This window comes from Melozone crissalis, unplaced genomic scaffold, assembly GCF_028551555.1.
Source record: "Melozone crissalis strain CALT ecotype California unplaced genomic scaffold, PUWL_Pcris_2 ptg000005l_1, whole genome shotgun sequence".
Classification (NCBI taxonomy): domain Eukaryota; kingdom Metazoa; phylum Chordata; class Aves; order Passeriformes; family Passerellidae; genus Melozone; species Melozone crissalis.
The window spans coordinates 53,280,117-53,300,693 of record NW_026535783.1 but is presented as its reverse complement, the minus strand read 5'-3'; the positions used below and the strand labels follow the sequence as shown (position 1 = coordinate 53,300,693).

Genomic DNA, 20,577 nt, shown 5'->3' with positions numbered 1-20,577 from the left:
GTATCATTTTACTTTTGTGTTGCCTTAATACTTGTAGTAAAATAAGATCATTCTTTCCATTGGTGTCTGTGTTCTTTAAATTGCCCCTATCAATTGGCAAAATAAAGTGGGAGGATATTTTGTGACCAAGATTGTCTTGTACGTGTGTATGCCACAGGAGAAGCTCATAAAGTGCTGTTTTTTCTATGATACAAGTTCAGGAGCTGTTTTCCTCCAGATCCCACACAGCAATTTGGACTGTGCTCTGTGCGTACAGTTGAGCCCTCTTCTATACCATGGGTGTGTGCAGTGAGTTTTGTTTTCAGATGAGTTCAGCTGAGTGGAGCTGAGTGAAGCTACGTGTGTCAGGGACTAAAACTGCCTTGCTCTTAGTGATGGTGTACACAGATAAAATGTATGTGCATCACAGAGTAAGATAAGATGATAGAAAGGATCAGCACAACATTTTTTTCCTTAATCTCAGGCTTTTGGATGGTTTGATTTAACTTTTGTGACAGGTCAGAACTCTGGAAGAAATATTTGGGACTTGTGGTGAATATAATATGCAGTCACACAATTAGTCATCTAAATACTGTTTAATTTGTGACTTGATTCGTTTGTAAGCTTTATATATCATGGTAATCACGCTTCAGCATTGACAGTCTGTCTCTAATCACACCAACTGACTGAATATGCAGCTGCTGCAATATATTTAGCTTCTGTTCAGAACCACAACAATCAAGCAGGTTTTGTCTGGAACATGCAATGTGTCTACATGCTTGTGCAAAACTCTCAGTTGCACACCTGAGCAAATAGGAACACAATGTAAATGCCTTGCAATGTGTCTTCTGCTTTTACCATCTTTTTATCATGAGTTACTGCTGTTTCTTCCTAAAAGGTCAATTCTCTTTGCAAACATGACAACTTTTACCTCGGGACTTGATGGAATTTGAGTGTCTTCTGTGCATTGTACTGGTATTGTTTGTAATTAAGCAAGAATGTCGTAATTATAATGGAACTAGAATGTTGTTTTCTTCTTCCACTTTGTTGCCACAATAAATGGAGCAAAATGCATTGTATGAGCACACCAGAAAGGTGTGCACACAGAGCACACAGAAAGGTGCTCCGTGTTTTAAACAAAACTGATTTCCTTTTCTTGTAGATGCCAGGATTACTTGTGGTGGCATGGAGAACAAGGACTGCTAGCTATCACATCCTTCTCTGTTTCCATGGTTCTTGATAAATGACAATGCTGATCCCAGAAACCTTTTTGTTTTGGCAAAGAAGGTTCAGAGTTGAGTTGTTACACAGTTACTATTTTGCATTTTTGGTATTTTTCTATACACAGTGTGGCCTTGATATGCTCCAGGCAGCACTGCCATTTCTTTGTTTTTACCAGTCATTCTTGGTTTTTGTTACTGTTCTTGTTCTCTTGAATTACTGCATGTGCACTGCTCACTTAGCCATTTCTTCTGGTGCACAAATGTTTGTGCCCCATGTGCTCCAGTGTAATGATTCTTTCACAGAGCAGGTTTCACCTGTGGCCTTTTGATCCTGCAAGACAAGGAAAGGGTCATTACAAAAGAGGCTATCATTGGTCTGTTTTTCTTTTAATCCCTCTTCTCCCCCTTGCATTTTATACTCAGATACATCAGCTTTGTCTCTGAGTTAAGCTATTCTCTCCACAAGCCTGTAATAAAATTACAGGATAAACCACAGATAGGTCTGCATATGGTTTATCAAGTTGAGACAGAAAAACTTCTCAGAGAACTAAACTGAGTGCTTTGAACACTTTTGGCAGGCTGTATTTTGACATACACCTTGCTGGTATCCAGTACTGTGAGTGGCTCTGCAAAAGACATGCACGGCTTCAGTCTCTTTTTACTCCAAAACAGCACTGCCTAGGAAAACATTTGTTGATCCTAATCTTCCAGAAGACCTTCTAGGAATTAGACTGACTCCTCCTGTAGTTCACCACTACCAGGAAGATTCCTGAAGCAGCTCTGGTCTTGATAGTGAGAGAACTCTATTTGGCCAAACTTTTTCATCACATAATGCAAACTTCTCATTTTCAGGTTTTCCTAAGTAGAGCTTTGATGCTACATGAACTAGACTCATATAATCTCTGTGTTCCATTCTGGTGTTTCCAATATTTTTTTTCTTTTTGGCAACTTATTAAGAAAATTTCTCTTTATTTCTTTCTGAAAACTAATTTCAAATAAAAGGACAGAGTGGGGGGGAGGGTTCTGTCTTTTCCTTCCAAAGTATCAAATCCATGGGCTACAGGTCATGCACAAGGATATTTTTTTGAGAGTTTTGCTGTGTGAACAGCACAGAGACCATTAGCATTGTAATAATTTCTTCTTGTTCTGACACCCCAAATTGTGCCCAGAAAGCTTCATAGTAACAGTACTTATTACTGTGATATGAGCAGAATGATCTGCAGAGATGGAAGAAAGAGATGACGTACTCTGCTCTTAATTAGAATGCATTACTGCTGTGTGGTTTATTGCCCACCACATAAGATTTGTACCTTTGGCACTGATAGTTATGCTCAGCTCATTTACACAACAGGTATGTATCAAAGCTATGTGCTTTGATTTGGGGAAATCTCCACTTTGGGCCAAGGTGGTAGGCAGGTGCACTTAGAGAATATTTATGCTGTCCTGCATGGACTTGTCATCTGTGATTTTTTTTTTTTTTAAGGAAAACATTCACTGTCAAAATTAACAGATAATTAACAGTTATTGCAATCTGCCAATCCTGAAGAAGTCTGCTACAGAGGTGACAAATATAAAACTGTCCTCTTCTTGCTGCTCTAAATTTACCTGTAGGTTCAGGAAGTTCCTCTGGTGTTCCCACATCAGCATCCCAAAGGAGTCAGCAGTCCAGAAAATGCCACCATGTTTTTCAGCTTTATATATGGTCATAGAAACTGATTTTAGTCTATTAGACTTAACTGCAGGAGTTGAATTTCTGATTTACAACCAGCTCAGCTCTTCCTGCTGCTTTAATAAGAACCTTTATGTTGACCTTATCTGGTGACTGGGGGATATCAGTCTTCCCTTCTTCCATCTGTCACTCATGAAGTCCAGTAAGGCTGACCAGTGCCCCCCAGTCAGCACCGGACTCCCTGCTGGTTACCTGAGTGTCTGAAATGTGAAATATGCTGGGGTACACTGCAGTCTCCTTTCCTCCCAGCACACTGTTTCCCCAGCATCACCTAAGTTAAATGTCCATGTCACTTGTTTCTAAGGTGAAGGAATTAGTTGTGATTGAAAATCTGAGATGTCATGTAATGAAATGCTGAGTAGGAAGGAAATGTTGCACTGCATCCAGAGGCAAGGGGCTTAGAAAAAATAACATTTGTAAGTGGCATTTCATGGCATTGTGCTAAAAAGGGGCAATGAAGAGCATGCAGATGCAACACTGGGGAGTTCAGTGCAAACCTGTGCAATGCCCCACTTCTGTGCTTACCTTACAAAAATTAACTCCCTCAGAAAGGGGTCATTTATGCATTTCCTTAGTAGACAATGCAGATCTTAATCCATTCTAAATTAACACTGGAGTGGAAAAACTGCTAACGAACCAGTTTATTAAACTATCATTCTCAAAAAACCAAGTCTTTCTTTCAAGTCCAGCAAGTTTCATTTGACCAGAATCTAACCAAATCTGAATACTTAAATACATGGATAATTTTTTTAGAAATCAATAACTGCTACCAGCCAGAATATATATTTTGTGTGAATCACAAAACACTAATAAAAACACAGAGGAAGATACCACCATTTAGCATTATGACCAACTCACTGTTCTGAAAGGGGAAGTTACATTTGTGTGTCGCGCCCCACGTGCACTGATAGTGTCTGTGATCACTCCTCCTCAGGCATTTATAGTTGCGGGCTGCTCTTGCCTTGTGCCGGCAGATCCTTGGGTTGCTGTGGTGGTTGCTCACTCTGCCTCCCCAGCCTCCACACACAGTCATAAGGGTGATCATCCAGCCACATTAGTAACAAGTACTGGGATAATCCAACTTTCTTTTTCTCAGGCCCACAGCTTGGACATACTGTGCTGCTCCAGCTGCTCCTGGCATGATTCCTGGTGTGAAAAACACCATTCACTTTTGTTAAAATTTTAGAAGCTTAATAGTATTGAAAATAGTAATAAAAACTAGGACAATAAGAGACAATAAAAAGCAAAAAATTACGGATGTCTGGGTGCCTGGCACTCCGCCAAAAAGAACCCCTTGCTATCAAAGAATAACTCCTTAAAAGTAATGGCCTACTGCATATTCATATATCTCATACATGATTCAAACATTCCTTTCAAACTAGGGTGTTTCTGCTTAATTTCAGCTCCCCCCCACCATCTTGTAAATCAACCTTCTTGGTTCCTCAGAGTCTGAGCTTTCCTGATAAGGAGACAATAATTCTTCTCTTGGGATCTCTGTGTCTGTTGCTGTTATCCCTACCCAAATAGGAGAATCCAAAGAATTCCTTGATTATCTCTTCCATTCCTTGAGCTAGTTACAAAAAGTATCTTACATAACATAGTTTCTATTTTAATATTATGCTATAGCCTAAAAATTATATTTACCACACTCCTTAAAACAGATTAACACAGCACTACTTAAAATAGATTAACACAGCATAACTTTCCAACATAACACATATAGTGTTCATTTTAATATTTGCAAAGAGCCAATCACATAACATGCATTTTTCACACTAGGGTATGCTGGCTTTTGGAAGGTGTCCAAAGGACAGGGCTTCTGGAAACCCTTGGCTACCTACAAGAATGTGAGGAGATGTGATCCATAATCCAGATACTGGTGCACACTTAGGAACAAATGGAGAAAGATGTTACTTTATTATGGTATTTAGCCACCTAGACTGCATGACACAGATGGTCTTGCAATGACACACAAGTAAAACTACAGGTGATAAGTTATTTCTGCTGTCTGATCATACCTGTGCAGTGCTTCCCTGTACTGCAATATCTTTTCCACAGGAAACAACTGTAGCAAACAGTAAGGTTGTTGGCTGTGTCAGAATTCCCATTGGGAATCTATTGTGGTTCCCAGAACATGTGTGTGCACACGCGTAGACATTTCTTTTCCTTCCCATAACCATGTTTTTGTCTGGTTTCTTAACTACTAGGCTCAAGCAGAATACACATTTTCTTAAAAAGCAATTTCAAGCCTTTTTTGTTTTAACAGGCATAGAAATTCTAAATTTACAGAAGTGACCACCACAACATGTAACAATGTGGTTTTGTTTTCCTTCTGCTTGCATACACATTTGGAAGAAAATTGCCATATTTCATTTCACCTGAAAAACAGCCAAATGGTGTATTTCTCCTTCTCATTGGATGCGCACATTTTGTGCTCTTCATTTTGCCAGTTGACACAAACCAAAACTGTTTAATTACTGAGAAAAATTGAAATTACATAATACTGAAAACATCATTCTGAATTGTAGCTTTATCTCAGAAGATGAGAACAATGCAATTCCTAATATTCTTATCCTAAAATACACAGAGCTGGTTCATACTGAGGAAGCAGAGAGTCTTTGAGCATTCCTGGTAAGTTATGATTTCCCTGTGCTATGCCAAAAAGCTTTCTGCCTCACCACAAACATCTTTTGAGTTCTCTGCAGAGGCAGTGCATTCTTCTCACAGTGAAGGAGGATGGTGAGTACCTCTGCTTCTGCAACAACAGTCCATAGCAATGAGTGGGGCAAGAGTAAAGCAGATATGTGTAAAGGTGCAACACCTGCAGGTGAAACTGTAGTTGGCATCTGAGGGCAATAATGCCTGTCTCAGTGACCTGAGCAAAGCTGATGTGCCAGAGGTCACCAGTATGTCTAAAAATGGGTTGGCTACCTTGTGGGCTGCCTAAAAGCGACATCTTCAAGGGCTTCAGGTGCTGCTGCTCCACCTGTGCACATTCTGGTGAGGAGAATGGTTTGCTCCCAGGGCACAACTGGCTTCTAACCAAGGGTTTTCCTGAGAATTGCCCCATGGTTACAGCTCCTAACCCAGTGCTTTCCTTCCTTTGTTCCCTGGCACCTGGAGATCACAGTTTTAAGTCAGTTCTTGGGAACTCCTTGGCTGTCTTTTGTCCTGTGGGGACACTCCATGCTTCCCTTCTTCCTGACTTACTAGAACTCTGTAAGTCTGTGTGCATAAAATTCCCCATACAAAGCTAGACCAAGGCATCTTGCCTTTCCCCAGTGAAGCAGTGAATTCCCCAGTGAAGCAGTCACTTGAAAGGCCTAAATCAGAATTAGCATCTCCTCAAAGAGGCCCCGTGCCAAAAGGAAGATTTTGAGGCAGGAATTCCTACTGGTTGAAGATTTCCGCCCAGTAAATCAGATCACCCTTCTCTGATTTTAGAATGTATATTTGATGGATAAACCTTATTCTAAATGCACTGATAGCTTGAGAATGACAGTCCTTTCCATGTAATAACATCTGCACACTGCTTTGTTATTAGTCTGCGTAATGTTTGCCAGCAACACAGCAGGGAAGTCCAAGCCTTTCTGGTGATGAATTTTTACTGAAAAAGCCAAGGCACACATCCCAGAGCTCTAGGGTGCTCTAACTGATTGGAAAGCCATTACAGAGCTCTGCTGTTTTCCCCAGTGCAGAGGCGGGGTTTGTTCAGAACAGCACTGGTTGACATTAACAGATCTACACAAAACAGTGAATTAATGGTGCTCCCCATGCAGTGAATACTTGTTGCTATTGCAGACATGCTGATGTGTGGTACAGCCCCCAAAGTCTTCCACCATGCCCATACATCACCTTCACCAGTCTCTCTTTGTAAGGCAGCTTCATTTTTAAATTAAACCTCAAATTCTACTTCATCTTTTGAGTTGATTTTACAGATGTGGAAATTTAACAAAGCCTGACCAGACAGCTTCTTGCAATTGTACAAAAAGTCTGGAACAGAAATAGAAGATGATTGCAGTTTTGCTGAGTTTTCACTATTCTGTGATGCTTGTGTTCCCATGTCTTAACCACATTCTTTGAGAAGCTGTGTTTCAAAGTTAAACACACCAGTGGTTTTCCACTGCCTGTTGGCCGGTCATGCTGCTTCCCTGATCCTTGTTCAATTCTTGAGTCTATCTCTGCAGCTTCTGGGGAAAGGAGCTGCAAATCAAAGAAGGTGTACTGAGTCCCCAGCCCCAGCCCTGGCTCCAGGAGTCCTCACCTGAGGCTGGGACTTTTGCTGCTGCCACAAAGCATGAGCATCAGCCACATCAGCCTGAACTGCGCTGAGGTCCTCTCAGATGCCCACTGATGTGCTTTTCAGTTTAACAACCATCTGGTTGACAGAATTAATCTTGTAAGACTGGTAAATACCTTGTCTCTGGCTGAGTATATGCAGTTTTTGGAGCACCACTAAAAACAAAGTACATATCTGGTTTTTATTAACTGTACCACTACGGTAATGGGTCTCCTCAGTCCCTAGTGTAACACCAAATTATGAAATGCTGATTCATCATGTGATCCACTTCCTGAAGCATCAAATCCGTTTGTTTGAATACATGAGGAAAGAGGAAGGGGTTTTACATCGTGCAATCCATCCCAGTTTCCTTGGTAAGTGTTGCTACATTATCTACACATACGTACTCCTATTCAGGATAATAGCTTTTAGTTGCACTGAATTCCTAAAATAAGAGCAGTTAGGACTAGAAATAGAGTTTAAAATAGTTATTTTAAATATTACAGCACGTGCACACACACACACAGAGAGCAGTCAAGACCAGGGTCCTTCCAGAGAGTCCTTAATTTCTACTTTTCATAGCATTACAGTAGTAGTTCCTATCTGTGTGGAAAATTCCTGTCGCTACAGTTTAGTCTCCACAAAGGAGACAGAGGAGTCCTGTGGAAGTATAGACTGAAATAAACAGGGCCAAGAGACCTTTTCTCCTTTTTCAATGCCTTTATTAAAAGCGATCAGCTCAGGATTGGGCAACTTGAGGGATCTGCAGCGTCCTGTTGCCTCCCAGGGCAACTCAGAGGAGAAGGACATGCACAGCTCTGTCCACCAGGGGCAGCGCTCAGGGCTCCAATCCCAGGAAGAGCCTTTAGGGCGTGGAAATCCCCGCCAAATATTACTGCTTATGCCGGCTGTTTTAGCAGGCCCTCATCTCCGGGGGCTACTCCCAAGGGCAGGGCGAGAGGCTCCGAAAGTGTTCCGCACCTCTGCAGGCTCAGCACTCGGCTCCTCATGTCCAGACATCACTCCAGTCTCTCAACTCTTAGGTGGCTCGTTGTTTTTGTGGTTTTCTCCGTGGGTTTGGAGTTGGGGATCCCACAATGCATGCTGGTCCTGGAGTCACTTTGCATAACCCCCCCCCCCTCCAGGTCTCTTCTCCTCACTGTTCGGGAAGGTCCCCACCCTTCACTGTCTCAGAGAAGGGTCATTACCTCGCCCTAGCCAGGGCTTTTACTAATACAAAAACAACCATTAACGACAACGACCGGTAATTACCATAACACAGGCAGCAGCCCAGCAGTAGTGGTAACTTTTTTCTCACAGAAAAAAATCAACTGAATTTTTGTTCATAACATAGACTTTCCCATATCCATCTACAACACATCTCCTTAATATGCAGCCTTCCTTTAGAACATACATTATCATTAAAATTAGCTTTAAGTCTGCCCTGGGCAGAGAAGATAATATTCATACCTCTATAAAGTCTTCACAAAGTTCAGGAGTTTAGCGCGACATTGGCTGAACAGCTGCCTGCATCAATTAGTAAAGCCTTCTAAAATTAATGGGTTTTCTCGTTATTTCATTATCTACTTATTTCTGGCCTTCTCTACAAGTAGTGTGTTTGTAAAGACACACTAATCTGATATGATGACGCCTGTCATATCTGAATTTGGCTTTGGAAGTTCCTGTCATCACATGGGAAGCTGAGAAATCCTTGGCTACTGCCTAGTGCTGCTCAGGATTCTTAGCTGGAGACTGGAGGAAGTATTTGGGAAACATCGGCGAAAGGTCTCAGCTCCTGTTAGGAAAGCACGGCCTCACAGCTCTCCTTGGAACAAACCTGACTTTTCCACGCAGGAACGGGCGTGTGTGCCGGCCGTGAGAAAGCGGCTTGCACCGGGGCTGGTGCACTACAGCGTTAAACTTCAATTCCATGCCCGGCCTCGTAAGACACGCACGTTTAAATTAATTTAACTCACTGAATTTATTAGATCTCAGCTACTGAAAACCAGGTGTTTTAGTAAGTATACTAGCAGGCAGGCGGTGTCAGCAGTGTCCTGGCGAGCAGGACAGCCCGCCGAGGCTGGTCCCGCTCGCAGCGCAGCTCGGCGGCTCCGGCGGGCCCGGGCGGCGGCGGCGGAGCCCACAGCCGGCTGACGACAGCGGAAGCCGGGCGGCGGGGCCGGGCCGGCAGCGGGGCAGAGGCGGTGCCGCTCCGCCCGCCCGCGGCGCCCCGGGCTGCCCTGCCCATCCCATCCCAGGACATCCCAGCCCTGCCCAGCCGAGGACCTCCCAGCGTTGTGCTCTCCTGCATGCGGGAGCGGCTGGGGAGCCGCGTTGGCCCGCTCCGCCAGCATGTCCGCCCGCTGCTGCGCCGGCCAGGTGGGCTCGGGGAGCGCGGCAGGTGTGGGGCGGGCGGCGTTCCCGGGCATTCCCGCGGCCGCGGCGGGGAGCGCGGTCCCGCGGAGCCGGGTCCCGGCGGGGCAGGGCGGTGGGCGCTCCCCGCGGCAGCGGGGCCGGGGTGGGCAGGGGCCATCCCTGCGCTGCGAGCGGCCGCGGCTCGGCGGGCTCCGTGTCGGGCTGCGCGCCGGGCTCCCCGGGCCGCCGGCGCGGTAGAGGAAAAGCAGCCCTGCAGCGAGCCGGGGTGCGTATGCAGGCTCTCCGAGTGCCCACAGTGGTGTTTCGGCCAGTTTCTGCGTGGGCTCCGCTCGTGTTTCGAGAGGGAGCTGTCCCGAGGCGCGGGCTGTGCCGAGGTACGGGCGGACGGGCGGGAGCGGGCAGCGGCATGCGGGTGGAGGTGCTGACAGGGAGAGAGGCCTTCCCAAAGCCCTGCGCCGCAAGGAGCAGTTCCCAAAGGGCTGCAGATCCTTTGAGCTGCTGCGGGAGGCGGTTGGGTGATGGCCACTGGCTGCCGGTGGTGCGGAGTTCTTGAACCACATGGTATAACAATTGGAATGCACTTAACTAATCTCATAGCCCCTGGATGCCTATCAGTGCTCAGATCCTTCCACAAACTCCTTCAAATTCGGCTTGTGGAAGGTTTCAGCATATTCAGGTGCTGGCAGAGGAAGTGAGAGATGAGAGCAAGTGGTGATGGAGGGCGGTGCAGGACCTACACTGTTCAGTATCCATGGGGTGGGAATTCAGAACTCCTCATCTTACCATGGTACAGCTGTTTTCCCATTTAAATCAATTCCACAGGTGAAGGATCATGACTTGGAGGAGATAGGCAGTAGTGAGGCCCTTTCCAGATCTCCTTCTTGGTTGCACTGAAGGGAAGGACTCCGTTCCTAAAAGTTGTCTCTCTGGTATGATGTTAGACATCTTCCCCAGGCACTTTATTTTGTGGTTAATTTTCATAAATCTCTGTTTCTGCAATAGAAACCCATTACTACTTCTGTCTGCAGCAGACTAGCCAGCGAGCTTATTTCTTTTGTTTTACATATTTAAGTACCTTGTGGTCCTAATACTATTGATATTTCTTTTCCTTTGCTCACTCTGCCCACCTTAGGCTCTGATTATTCTCTTGCTTTTTTATGAGCCACCTGGGAAAAATGTTGTGTCTTTCCTGTAGTTTGAAACCCTGGGGTAGATTTGGTCTTTTATCTGTGGTTCTTTCAGTCTTCAGTGGGACAGGAGGATTGCTGAGCATGCATCCACTTGCTTACCCTCTGGGAGCTGCTCTGAGCCTCTCCACACAGTCCTGTGGACCTGCAGGACAGCAGTAACCACATTTGCTAATGATCTTCTTAATGCAGGGGCCTCCCTGACTGCTGCTTCATAACCATTCTGGCAGGGTGTGAAACAAGTTGTGGAGCAGCTCAACAAGTGAAGTTAGTAGGTGCTGCTACTACAGTGACTCGTGGCTTTTTGCATTTTCGTTGTGCCTTTTTTTGGTGTAGCTCCTGGCGAAGTAATTTAAATTACCAAGAGGATGAAACGGTTGTGATGCTCAGTGAATGGCATGGCTTTAGCATGACCAACCTTTGAGGCATTTTTAAAGCCTCCATCCCTACCCTGTGTAGTAACCCCTGATCGTAATGTGTTTCACTGTCGGGTAATCCCTGATAATAATGTGTTTCATTGACACTGAAATGTCACTTTGGAGTCTGTAAATAAACTGAACTCCTCAGTGTTGTTGAAGATGAAGTGAAAGCCCTAAGGTGGATGTAATCATAGTGCCAGAAATCTCGGGGGACATTTATTCTGCTGGCTCAAGCAGTACTTTTGATGTAAGAATTATCTATGCTAAATAGGACGTATTGCTGGAGTTACACCAGCAAACACAGCATGGATAACCTTTTTACAGGCTATGATAATAAACAGAATAAACCATGTTTCATTAGCATGCAGTGTCACATTTTTAAAATTAAAAATAGTCTTTGCCTTTTTTACTTGATTTATTCCAGCCTTGATGAGGGCATGTTTGTATAACATGATTAATACACAAGAAAAACAAATGGGATGGAAGTTCTTCATTCTGTCTCATCCAAGCATCCTCAGGCATTTTGTGGGTACTGTTAATCAAGCTGGAAAATCAAGAAGGAATTTGGCCTCTCCTTCAATGTTTCCCTGAAGATGAAGTTAACCCTGTGTCCAGAAAGAGAGATTAAGTGCTTGAGGAAAGATGAAACTTTTACGAGAGTTATACTAAGCAACTCTCATGCTAGGTCCCTCATTTTTTCCTAAAATGCAGTAGTTTAATGTGCTTGATGTCCTGTAGTGTGAGGAGTTTTTTGTGGCGAGTATTTTTGCCTTGTTGATATCTTATACATGCCTCTCTGTCTTTGGATGTGCTTTCCTAGAGCTGAATGAGAACTTTGGTATTGTCTTTCTGAGCTATTTAAGTGCAGTTGTCATTTGTGTGTAATTGCCATTTGTCTGGAGCTGATATGAAAATTTTATTGTGAGTTAACATGACAGTTAATTTCCACTCAAAAAAATTTCCCTGGTGCGAAGTGGATGATGAGTGATTAGTACTTTATTGAGTCAGACCATGCTAAATGTCTAGTTGATGATGCCTGTCAGAATGAATGCATCTAGGTTTGCAGCCCAGATTCCTGTTGTTACAGGATGTAGCGGCAGGATGCCAGACTGCAGACTGTACTTTAGTTATGCTGATTTTGCATTTGTGAAATTATTTAAAATTATATTAATGGACATTACTGTGTGACTTGCATCCTTGCCAGGTAGGCTCTGGAAACTTACTTTGAAGGAATTTGGCCATTTATAAACTTTGATTTGGCCATTTATAAACTTTAATTTCTGCAGTTGTTTTTTACTGGGCAGTGTACAACCTTGCTTTGAAGATAATTGTGATATTTAGATTTCTGAGCTGTAATAAGCTTGCTATATGTTTCTTCTTTTGCTTGTGTCTCATTGATGGACTTATTTTTAGAATGCAGTGAGAATACAGTTTGGCTTGGGCCTTCACAATGCTTTTGATTACATAAAAACTCTGCTTAAATTGACAGGAAACTGGATTTTCTACTTGGCTTTTCTTCACTAGTGATTCTCAAGAGAATAAAGTTGAGATCATGGTTAAAGAAAGCAGCTGTTGCGGAAAGTCTTTATTACAATGAATATGTTTTTTCCAGAGTTAAATAAATGTAATTTAGATCGTTAACAATCATTTTGGGTGGATGGTATCTTGTAGCTGGGTTGTTCAAGTAGATGAATTTTCCAGTTAGAGCTGATAGCTGTTCAAGCTGATGGAGCTCTTTTTGTAGGTCTGTTAAGTCTTGAGAGACGTCCTTAATAGTGTTCTGCGCTTAGAAATCATATCAGGTAGTAAATAAAAGATGCGCCACAAGTTAGAATATCAAGTTTTCATTTTCTACCCAGAATTCTAATTTTGATGGGGTTTTTTAAAAAAAAAAAAAGAAAAGGGTTAAAAACAGTACTGCTATATTTTTAAGGTTGACCTTGGCCCATCTTTTGACTTCTGTGACTCATAGCTTCTGGGGAGAGGAGGGAGATGCCTATGCACTCCGGGACTGCCTGCCTCTCTGGTGCTGCCTGTTTGCATCTGCAGGTTGAGAAGGGGACTTGCAGTCCTGTCCCCCATGGTCTCCTCTTTTCATTAGATGGTGAAAAGGGTGGTTCTGTCACCCTCATCCAGATTTGCGTCCTCTGAGGTCACAGGAGCATCGCAGACGTATGTGTAGTGTGATGTACCACAGTGCTGAGGGATGGTGCGGTGGTGATCCTGGCTTCACTCCACACGGTGCTCCCAAAAATGCTATCTCTTGTTCTGCAAATGGTCTTCCTAGGTGCCAGGGGTGTGTTTGGTGTGTTTGACCTGAACATTTAGCTGCAGGTATTTCCACACCTCTGCCACTGCTGTTTATTAATTATGATAGAAGGTGAAACTAGCTGTCTGAGGTCAGATGCAGGGTATTGCGGTGTACTCCAGTATGTTAGGAAAAAAAGCCTGGTGAAGGACTGTTTTCCCTGTTTGCAGAAACATGGAGTTGTTGCTTTAAATAAATGGTTTCCTGAATAATTGAATTAGCAAAGCCTGATTTCCTGCAGCTTTGTCCATTGAGGATGGTCTCTCAGCTGATTCCCTTTCTAATAAATATGAAGTTGCATTGCAACCTTTTTCTTGGTTAGGGTTGAGAGATCATTTTTTCCCCTAATAAACCTTTTGCCTCTTTTCCAGGAAACTTTAAAAACTTATCTTGGAGGTTTCATCTGCCTGCCGTAGCAGGATAAAATTTACTGCTGGATTCAAAACTGATCAAAATGGGAAGGAAAAGTGACCAAAAGATGGGGAGATCCTGTTAGTGTTGTATCATTTGACATTGCATTTCTAGGTTGGAATCCTTTCCCTGTCACTGCATAAGAGGGAGAAGACAGTCTGTCTCATTTTTGCCTGATTTCCAATTGCTTCTTATTTTCTTAGACTTTTTCCCTTGCATCCCATGAGTTGGCTGTATTGTGGGGCTAAAGAAATGCCTTAAATACCTATAGCTCTAGAGCTGTGGGGTGAAGGCAGTATAAGAGCAGGGCCTTCACTTTTAAGGGCAAGGGGGTATTTTTCTGTTTTTCTGCCGAAGGATCTAAACACTACGGCTAGTTTTATTTTAGTTTTTGCAAGTGTGGTTGTTCCAGGATGTGCTTTTCCTGTTCCTGGAGCTTTCATTGCCATGGAAGCGCTCGCAGTTGTAGGTACAAAACCTACTTAATTCAGGGATGAAAGGCTGAGCTGTGACTGCGGTGGAAGCTGTAGGTCTCGTTGGAGCTAGTGGTGGCTGCTCTCATCCCAGACACATGCTGAGGCTGCATGGTGTTCTCAAGTTAGCCATGTGAAGATGCTTGGACCTGAGGTTGCTTCCTGTGTCCCTTTCAAGGACCTCAGTCAGTGGTGCTTCCATTTCTTTCTCCACCATTAGGGTGCAGGCCCTAATAGGTCTTAGCATATTGAATGCCCGCCCTCCAAGATGTTTAGTCTGCAGCTGACCACTCTGTCGTTGGGATTTGACCTGCTGCCTTGTTAAGTTACCCATGAAATAAGCTCCAGCATCAGCATGTTACAGCGTGAGGGAGTGAGGCGCTGCGCCGCCCAAAGCTGGGGGGACTGCAGGGTGTGCCTGTGATGGAATGTGGGGGAGGTGGCTCTGTACACCTGCCATCTCATCATCATTTTGATTAGTGGTAGCTACGCAGGAACTAGTGTTTGCAGTTTAGTAATTGATATTCCAGCAATTAAAGATGGTGTGTGCTCAAGTACTTAAGCATATAAAAGTTAACAGTCTAAGCATATAAAATTTTGCTCTTCTTTCTGCCCAGTAGCACTGATCTAAAATATATCAACCTGAGTTTTAACAGGAACTGTTCTTCATGTTTTCTGGAAAGACCTGTCTCAAGGGTTTTTCTCTTGGCTTATTACTGTCACTGGCAAAACAATGGCTCAGGAGTACTTCCTATATCAGGAAGATGTAGGCATTATATTTAAAAATGCTCATCAAGAAGCAATGTCAGGTTGTGAGCAGGCTCCACTTTGAACCTGCCTCTCAGGAATAGTGTGTGAATGTTGTGACGTTGATGTAAACTGAAACACCTTTAGCAATGCTTTGAACAAGTAGGATTTTTTTTAATATGAAGGGATGAGCAAGAGTTGTGGGTTTGCACGAGTTTATTGGCTTTTGTCTCTTTGTACAAAGTGTTAATGTCTTTTTTTTTCTTTTTTTACTCCTCACCCTAAAGTCCTCTTAGACTCAGTACTGAAACCATCTTTTAAAGACTCAGCATGTTTGTGAAACAGCTCAAGGCTGTTTATTCAAAAGCAAAGCAGCTGTTCCAGCTATGTGCTTTTAAATCAATGCATATGAAAATTTCATTTTAACTGCTTCTTCACTCCAGTGGTACATGGACTTGGGCAGTTACTGCTCTGCATTTTGTTCTCTGTACCTGGTGGTGTACCATGTTTTACCATGTGCCGTCCTGCCTACAGAGTCCAGGTCTTGAGCATCAGAGCCAACCTGGGGAAAATCTGCTCTCTGTATGAAGTGATGGCCCGAGTTGTGAGACTTAGGCACTGCTCACTTCTCTTTCATGTTTTAGTTGCTCGGTTACTGTCTCCTCTGCTGTGAAAGTCTGAGAAGTGTCTGCAGCATGAGCTTAAACTACCTGCAGATGAGAAAACTGTGAAATTATAGGAAAGGACAGCTGAACCTGTCACCCAACAGAGGTTGCTCTCAGTGAAGAATGTCCAGGGATCAATGCAAAGGAAATTTAGGATCAGGTCTGACTTGAGAGGATATTTAAAATTGCTCTCAGAAGCAATGGGCGGATGAAAGGACTGGTGAAGCAGAGACTCCTATTGAAGTAGACGTAACCTGTATGGCAAAAATACAACTTTTTAAGTGCAGCCATGTAGCTGGTTGGCCACCTTGTGTGTTGGGTGCTGCAAGGCTGAGTCCACCTCTTTGTGGCTGTATGCTGGAGAGAGGAGTCAGGTGACTTGATGGACTCCTTGCCATCGGACTACCATGGTTTTCTACGAGGGACTGGGTAAAATTGAAATTTTTGGGGAGAAAAAACACCCTGCAAAACTTCAGTGCTGGGAGGAGAAGTCTTAAAGTCTTCAAATGAGACTGAGGATAAATGTTTTGGTTTCCTTGTCTGATGAGCAGGGAGAAAAGACCAGGAAATTAAAAGGTTGTCTAAGCTAGTAAAGAAAGCCTCACCAGGAACCAGTGCCTGGGAAACTGTAGCAGACAAATTAGAAGGTAGGGGTTTTTTAACTTTTCAGTGTCAGATTTAAGTAACCACAGGGATGGACAGTTTTCCTCATACTGCTGTCAAATCCAGATCGTCTGTGCTAATGGAAAATAGCTCAGTAGAGGAGATGGGTGATACAATACCCTGTGAGGCTCAGATCAGACTAAACAATTGACTTGATTTTTCCAAAATCAGCAGGAGAAGAGCAGTTGAGCCGACTTGAATTTGGACATTTTTCAGTGATGTTATTTTCTAATGCTGAGCTGAGTCACCACTCAGAAACGTTTGTGCAGAGCGACAGAAGCAAATCGCCCTCAGCCCAGTGTGGCTTTCTTGCCTGGGTTTAGAGCTGCTTGGTGCTGCGTGGCAGTTCTGCCCCGTCCGTGGTGGCTGAGGGCAGGAAAGCCTCCCCAGAAAGCACGTCTCAGGCAGCGTCGGGGCTGGCGTGGCTTTTCTCTGAAATCTGTTTCAATTTTGCAGAGTTTGCAGTGTGAGATGTGCTCCTCAAAATAGGTCATCAGTTGATTAACTGGTATGTTGGTTCGCAAAGCCTCTTGGCTTAAGTCACATGGTGAGTCTGAATATTAAATAACAAGCAGTGGAAAGCCAGTTAAGTCAGACAAAAGACAAAATAAAGCCTCCTTTTTGGTGAGTTTAGTTACTTCAGAGGGACAAACAGCTGCATTATCATGTGATCCTTTGAAGAAGCTTTTGGAAAATGCATATGCATAACAGGAGTGGGTTTTCAGTAATAGTCTGAGACCAGTTCCTAACACTCAGGACACCTGGCATCAGACCTCTTGTTTTCATGAACCAGTGCACTAATGAAATATTTGCGTCTAGATGCTCTTTCCTGAAACAAAAAGATGGATGTGTGGTCACTTCAGGATCTTTTTCATGCAGGGCTGGCTGCTTTGCCTGTCCAGCCTGCTTGGATGCTGCCTGCAGCTGTGGGAGTAGATGTTTGGGTGTTTTTGATAGACACTGCTGTTAACAGCTCGGTGACTGCATTATCTGCAAATCTTATGGCCCAGATAATGCTGGTAGTCAAGTAACCAAGCAATGCATGAAAAACTAAGCTGCTGTAGGCCCCCGTGAAAAGAAGCTTCAGCAAGGCACATTCCTGTGCTCCATGGACGGGCTGGAAGGCACACATTCTCCCCTGTCTCTCCTGTTGCTCTCACTGGGCTGTCAGTTAGGAAGGAAAAATGAAAAGCTGCTAAGTCTTCATTTCATTAAAGAATGCAGGTTTTTTTTCCCATTGTGGTCTTACCCCCTTTGATTTTTTACCATTTCTGCTGAAGTCTCCCAAAAGGAAATTCTTTGTTGTGATAAGCTGGATACTTGCCTATGGTTAGTATAATTTTAAAATACCATAGGCTATTTTGGGCAGTGATCCTGAAACTCTTCACTTTAATAACTACACAAAGTATTTTCTAAAGCCTTCAAAATATTTTTGGAAATGTATGTGGAAAATACATTCTTAAAGTCTCACTGTCTCTATAAAAGCAGCAGGCAAGATAGGTTCTCTTCAGTCTTGTATGTAAACAGTTACATGTGCTTAACATTACTCTTGTACCCCATTCTACTGTTTTATCAGATCGCATCACAGCTTGCAAAAATCAAGACTTGAGTGTGTGGCAGATGTTAAGTGAGTGTTGGCAGAGTACTTATTGTAGGGAACCGATAGTGGGCTCGCGAGGTGGTAAGCCTGCTTTTACCCTGTTTTATTGACCTGCCTAACTCTTGTTAACCATAGGTGCTCCCCAGGCTGTTGTAAGATGGGGCTGTTCAATGTGTCTGTGGCTGCCGGTACTTGGAAAGTGGTTTGCACGAGCTAGGGCTCTTACGTGTCTGCTTACTTCTGCTCTTTACTGGATGAATGTCAAAATTACTGTTCCTTGCATTGGCAGGCACCTACAGCACTCAAATTGAATGAGGTGGTAGGAAAGCACCCCTGGAAACATCTGCTCAGAGAGGGGAGAAGGTGTGTAGGACAGCTGCAAAGCATTCACCTTTGCTTTCACCCTCCTCCTGTGCACTGTGCCCTCACATGAAGTGGTAGAACAGTTGCTGCTGTTGTGTAATAAATCAGCAGCTCAGAAGGGTTGATATGTGACTTTTCACAACTTGCCACTAGGTTGCTTGGTTTGGTCACTCGCAGCAGAAGAAAGAACTGTCAGGGCTCGTGAGTGCTGGAGCAGGGGTAGGAGTGGGCAAGCGGCTGGCACATTAGTCTCAGTTGGAAGGGACTCACAAGGATCCTTGAGTCCAGCTCTTACATGAATGGGCTATGTGGGGGTCATACACACAACTCTGGTGTCATTGGGACAAAGGCTGGGTCGAGCCTGGGGCTGTTAAGCCAGCCTGGCTACCAGAAGAAATGGCTGTAAAACTGTAGTTTGAATATATTTTAACAGAAATATTTCCCACACAGCTTTCCACAGCTGCTGTTATGAAACCAGTTGAGTCAGCCACCATCCAGGCAGTTCAAATCTGGTATCAAGTATGTTAGGCTTTCAGATTCTGGGGTCTCAGGCAAGTTGGCACAGTACTCTGTGAGTTCTGAATGAGTAGCACGGAGCAAAGCAGGCGGCTAGTCTACGCTGTGGCGTCCTGGTGGGTTAGTGTGAGCAAGCTGGCTGATGGTAAGTGTTTGTGGAAAGCATAAATATTTGCCCACTGTTTGTAATTATTGTGAGACTGTGGTGTTCACCCTGGTGAGGAGATGTAAAGCTAGAGAGAGATGAGCCGGGCTGGCTGTGCTTGCTGCCTAACTTGTGGGAGCCTTTGGATTGAGAGGGGCTTGAAACCAGAACATGCTTCAGGACGAGGAACTCCTGGTGGAGCAGCCTGGCCTTCGGGTGCTGCTGTGCTGGGCTCTTGGAGAGCCTGGGCTTGGGGTCCTCGTGAGACTCTGAGGGAGCTCTGTGCATACAGACCTGTGCATACAAGGCCTGCCTGCTGGTAGTGTTCACAGACCTTCGTTGTTGGGTTGTCTCTGTCCTAAAAACTGCACAGCATCTTCCTCCTGCAGAGCCCCATTCTTTGGAGGAGCTTTTATTTATAAGTGTAATCTGTAAAAGATTTTTGACATTACTTTCTTTTTTTCCCAGTCTGTTTTTTACAACGTGACAAAAATTTGTTGCTGGCTTGCAGTGAGTTTTGAGCCGTTGTGCAGACCATTGCTGCAGTCAAAAAGCAAAGGAGGGGTGAGATGGGCCATGCCTGCAGTAAAGGATGTGGCATCAGTGTGTCTGTGCAGCTTAGCTCCACGTTGACCAAAACTTAACAGAGAACTCTTTGTATATGTGGGCTTTGAAGTCTTGTCACTCAAAGATAATATCTTTGAAACCTCTTGGGTCAGTAGGTTGTGGTCAGCATCTTAGTGTTTGGGACAGAGACTGTTCTCATTTATTTTTGGGTAACACCTATTTCATTGTGGCCTACTCTGGAATGTTAGAGGTACAGTTTAAAAAAGAAAAAAAATTCAAACCCTCACAAAAAAACCCCAGACCACCAAATTTGAGGCTGTGGCTGAATAGTCTGACCAACTTTCTATGGTTTCCATGGCTTTTCAGAGTGCTTGAAGAGGTGCATGTGGAACAAGATGGAAATAGTGGTATTTTTCACAAATATTTCCTATTTTTAGGGTACGTGCTCAGTATTAGAAACTATCATTAAGGTCTAAGTAATGTGGAAAAGTACATAAATGACTTACATATTCTGTTTAAGCATTTGTTGCTTTAAGTAGCAGCTGCAGTGACCCAGGAGTAGAATAGCAGACATTGCTGGATGTAGATGAGGTTTTACTGGCAGAGCTCTCTAGCACCTGGTGTAGGAAAATGTTTTTCTCCTTACAAATGCCAAAGCTGCATACCTTTTTACTTCCATACTGTAGTTGTTATGCTAAGGCAAGCAGTTCGAGTTCCTTGTGGATACTTTGGATTGGGCTGATACCAAATCCTTTCATGTTAAAAGGACCTATTTAAAAAAAAAAAACTATTACTTTTTTGTTGTTGCTGTTAAAATTCTGAAGTGTGTAAATTACACATTTCTGGTATGCATTTGTTTTGAAATGTTACTGCATTTGTTTGCTGAGTCAGTAACTTGCTGTAGCTTCCTTATATCCTGGACCTGTG

The 20,577-nt window shown here is 43.8% G+C and overlaps 1 protein-coding gene and 1 long non-coding RNA gene across 2 annotated transcripts in view; one reads left to right on the top strand and one right to left on the bottom strand.

Annotated features, from left to right (window-relative positions):
- Positions 1-441: 441 nt before the first annotated feature.
- Positions 442-9,263, bottom strand: LOC128943725 (uncharacterized). Its single transcript, XR_008483758.1, has 3 exons — positions 8,681-9,263; positions 3,790-4,077; positions 442-1,533 (listed from the first exon to the last, which is right to left on the bottom strand). It is a non-coding gene; the product is annotated as an uncharacterized LOC128943725 (long non-coding RNA).
- A 277-nt stretch (positions 9,264-9,540) lies between these two features.
- The window catches only part of SERINC5 (serine incorporator 5), a 40,438-nt gene continuing 29,401 nt past the window's right edge, over positions 9,541-20,577 (top strand). Inside the window, exon 1 of the mRNA XM_054283801.1 lies at positions 9,541-9,589. Coding sequence (XP_054139776.1) covers positions 9,563-9,589 — 27 coding nt within the window. The 5' untranslated portion in view covers positions 9,541-9,562. The remainder of the gene's footprint in view (positions 9,590-20,577) is intronic.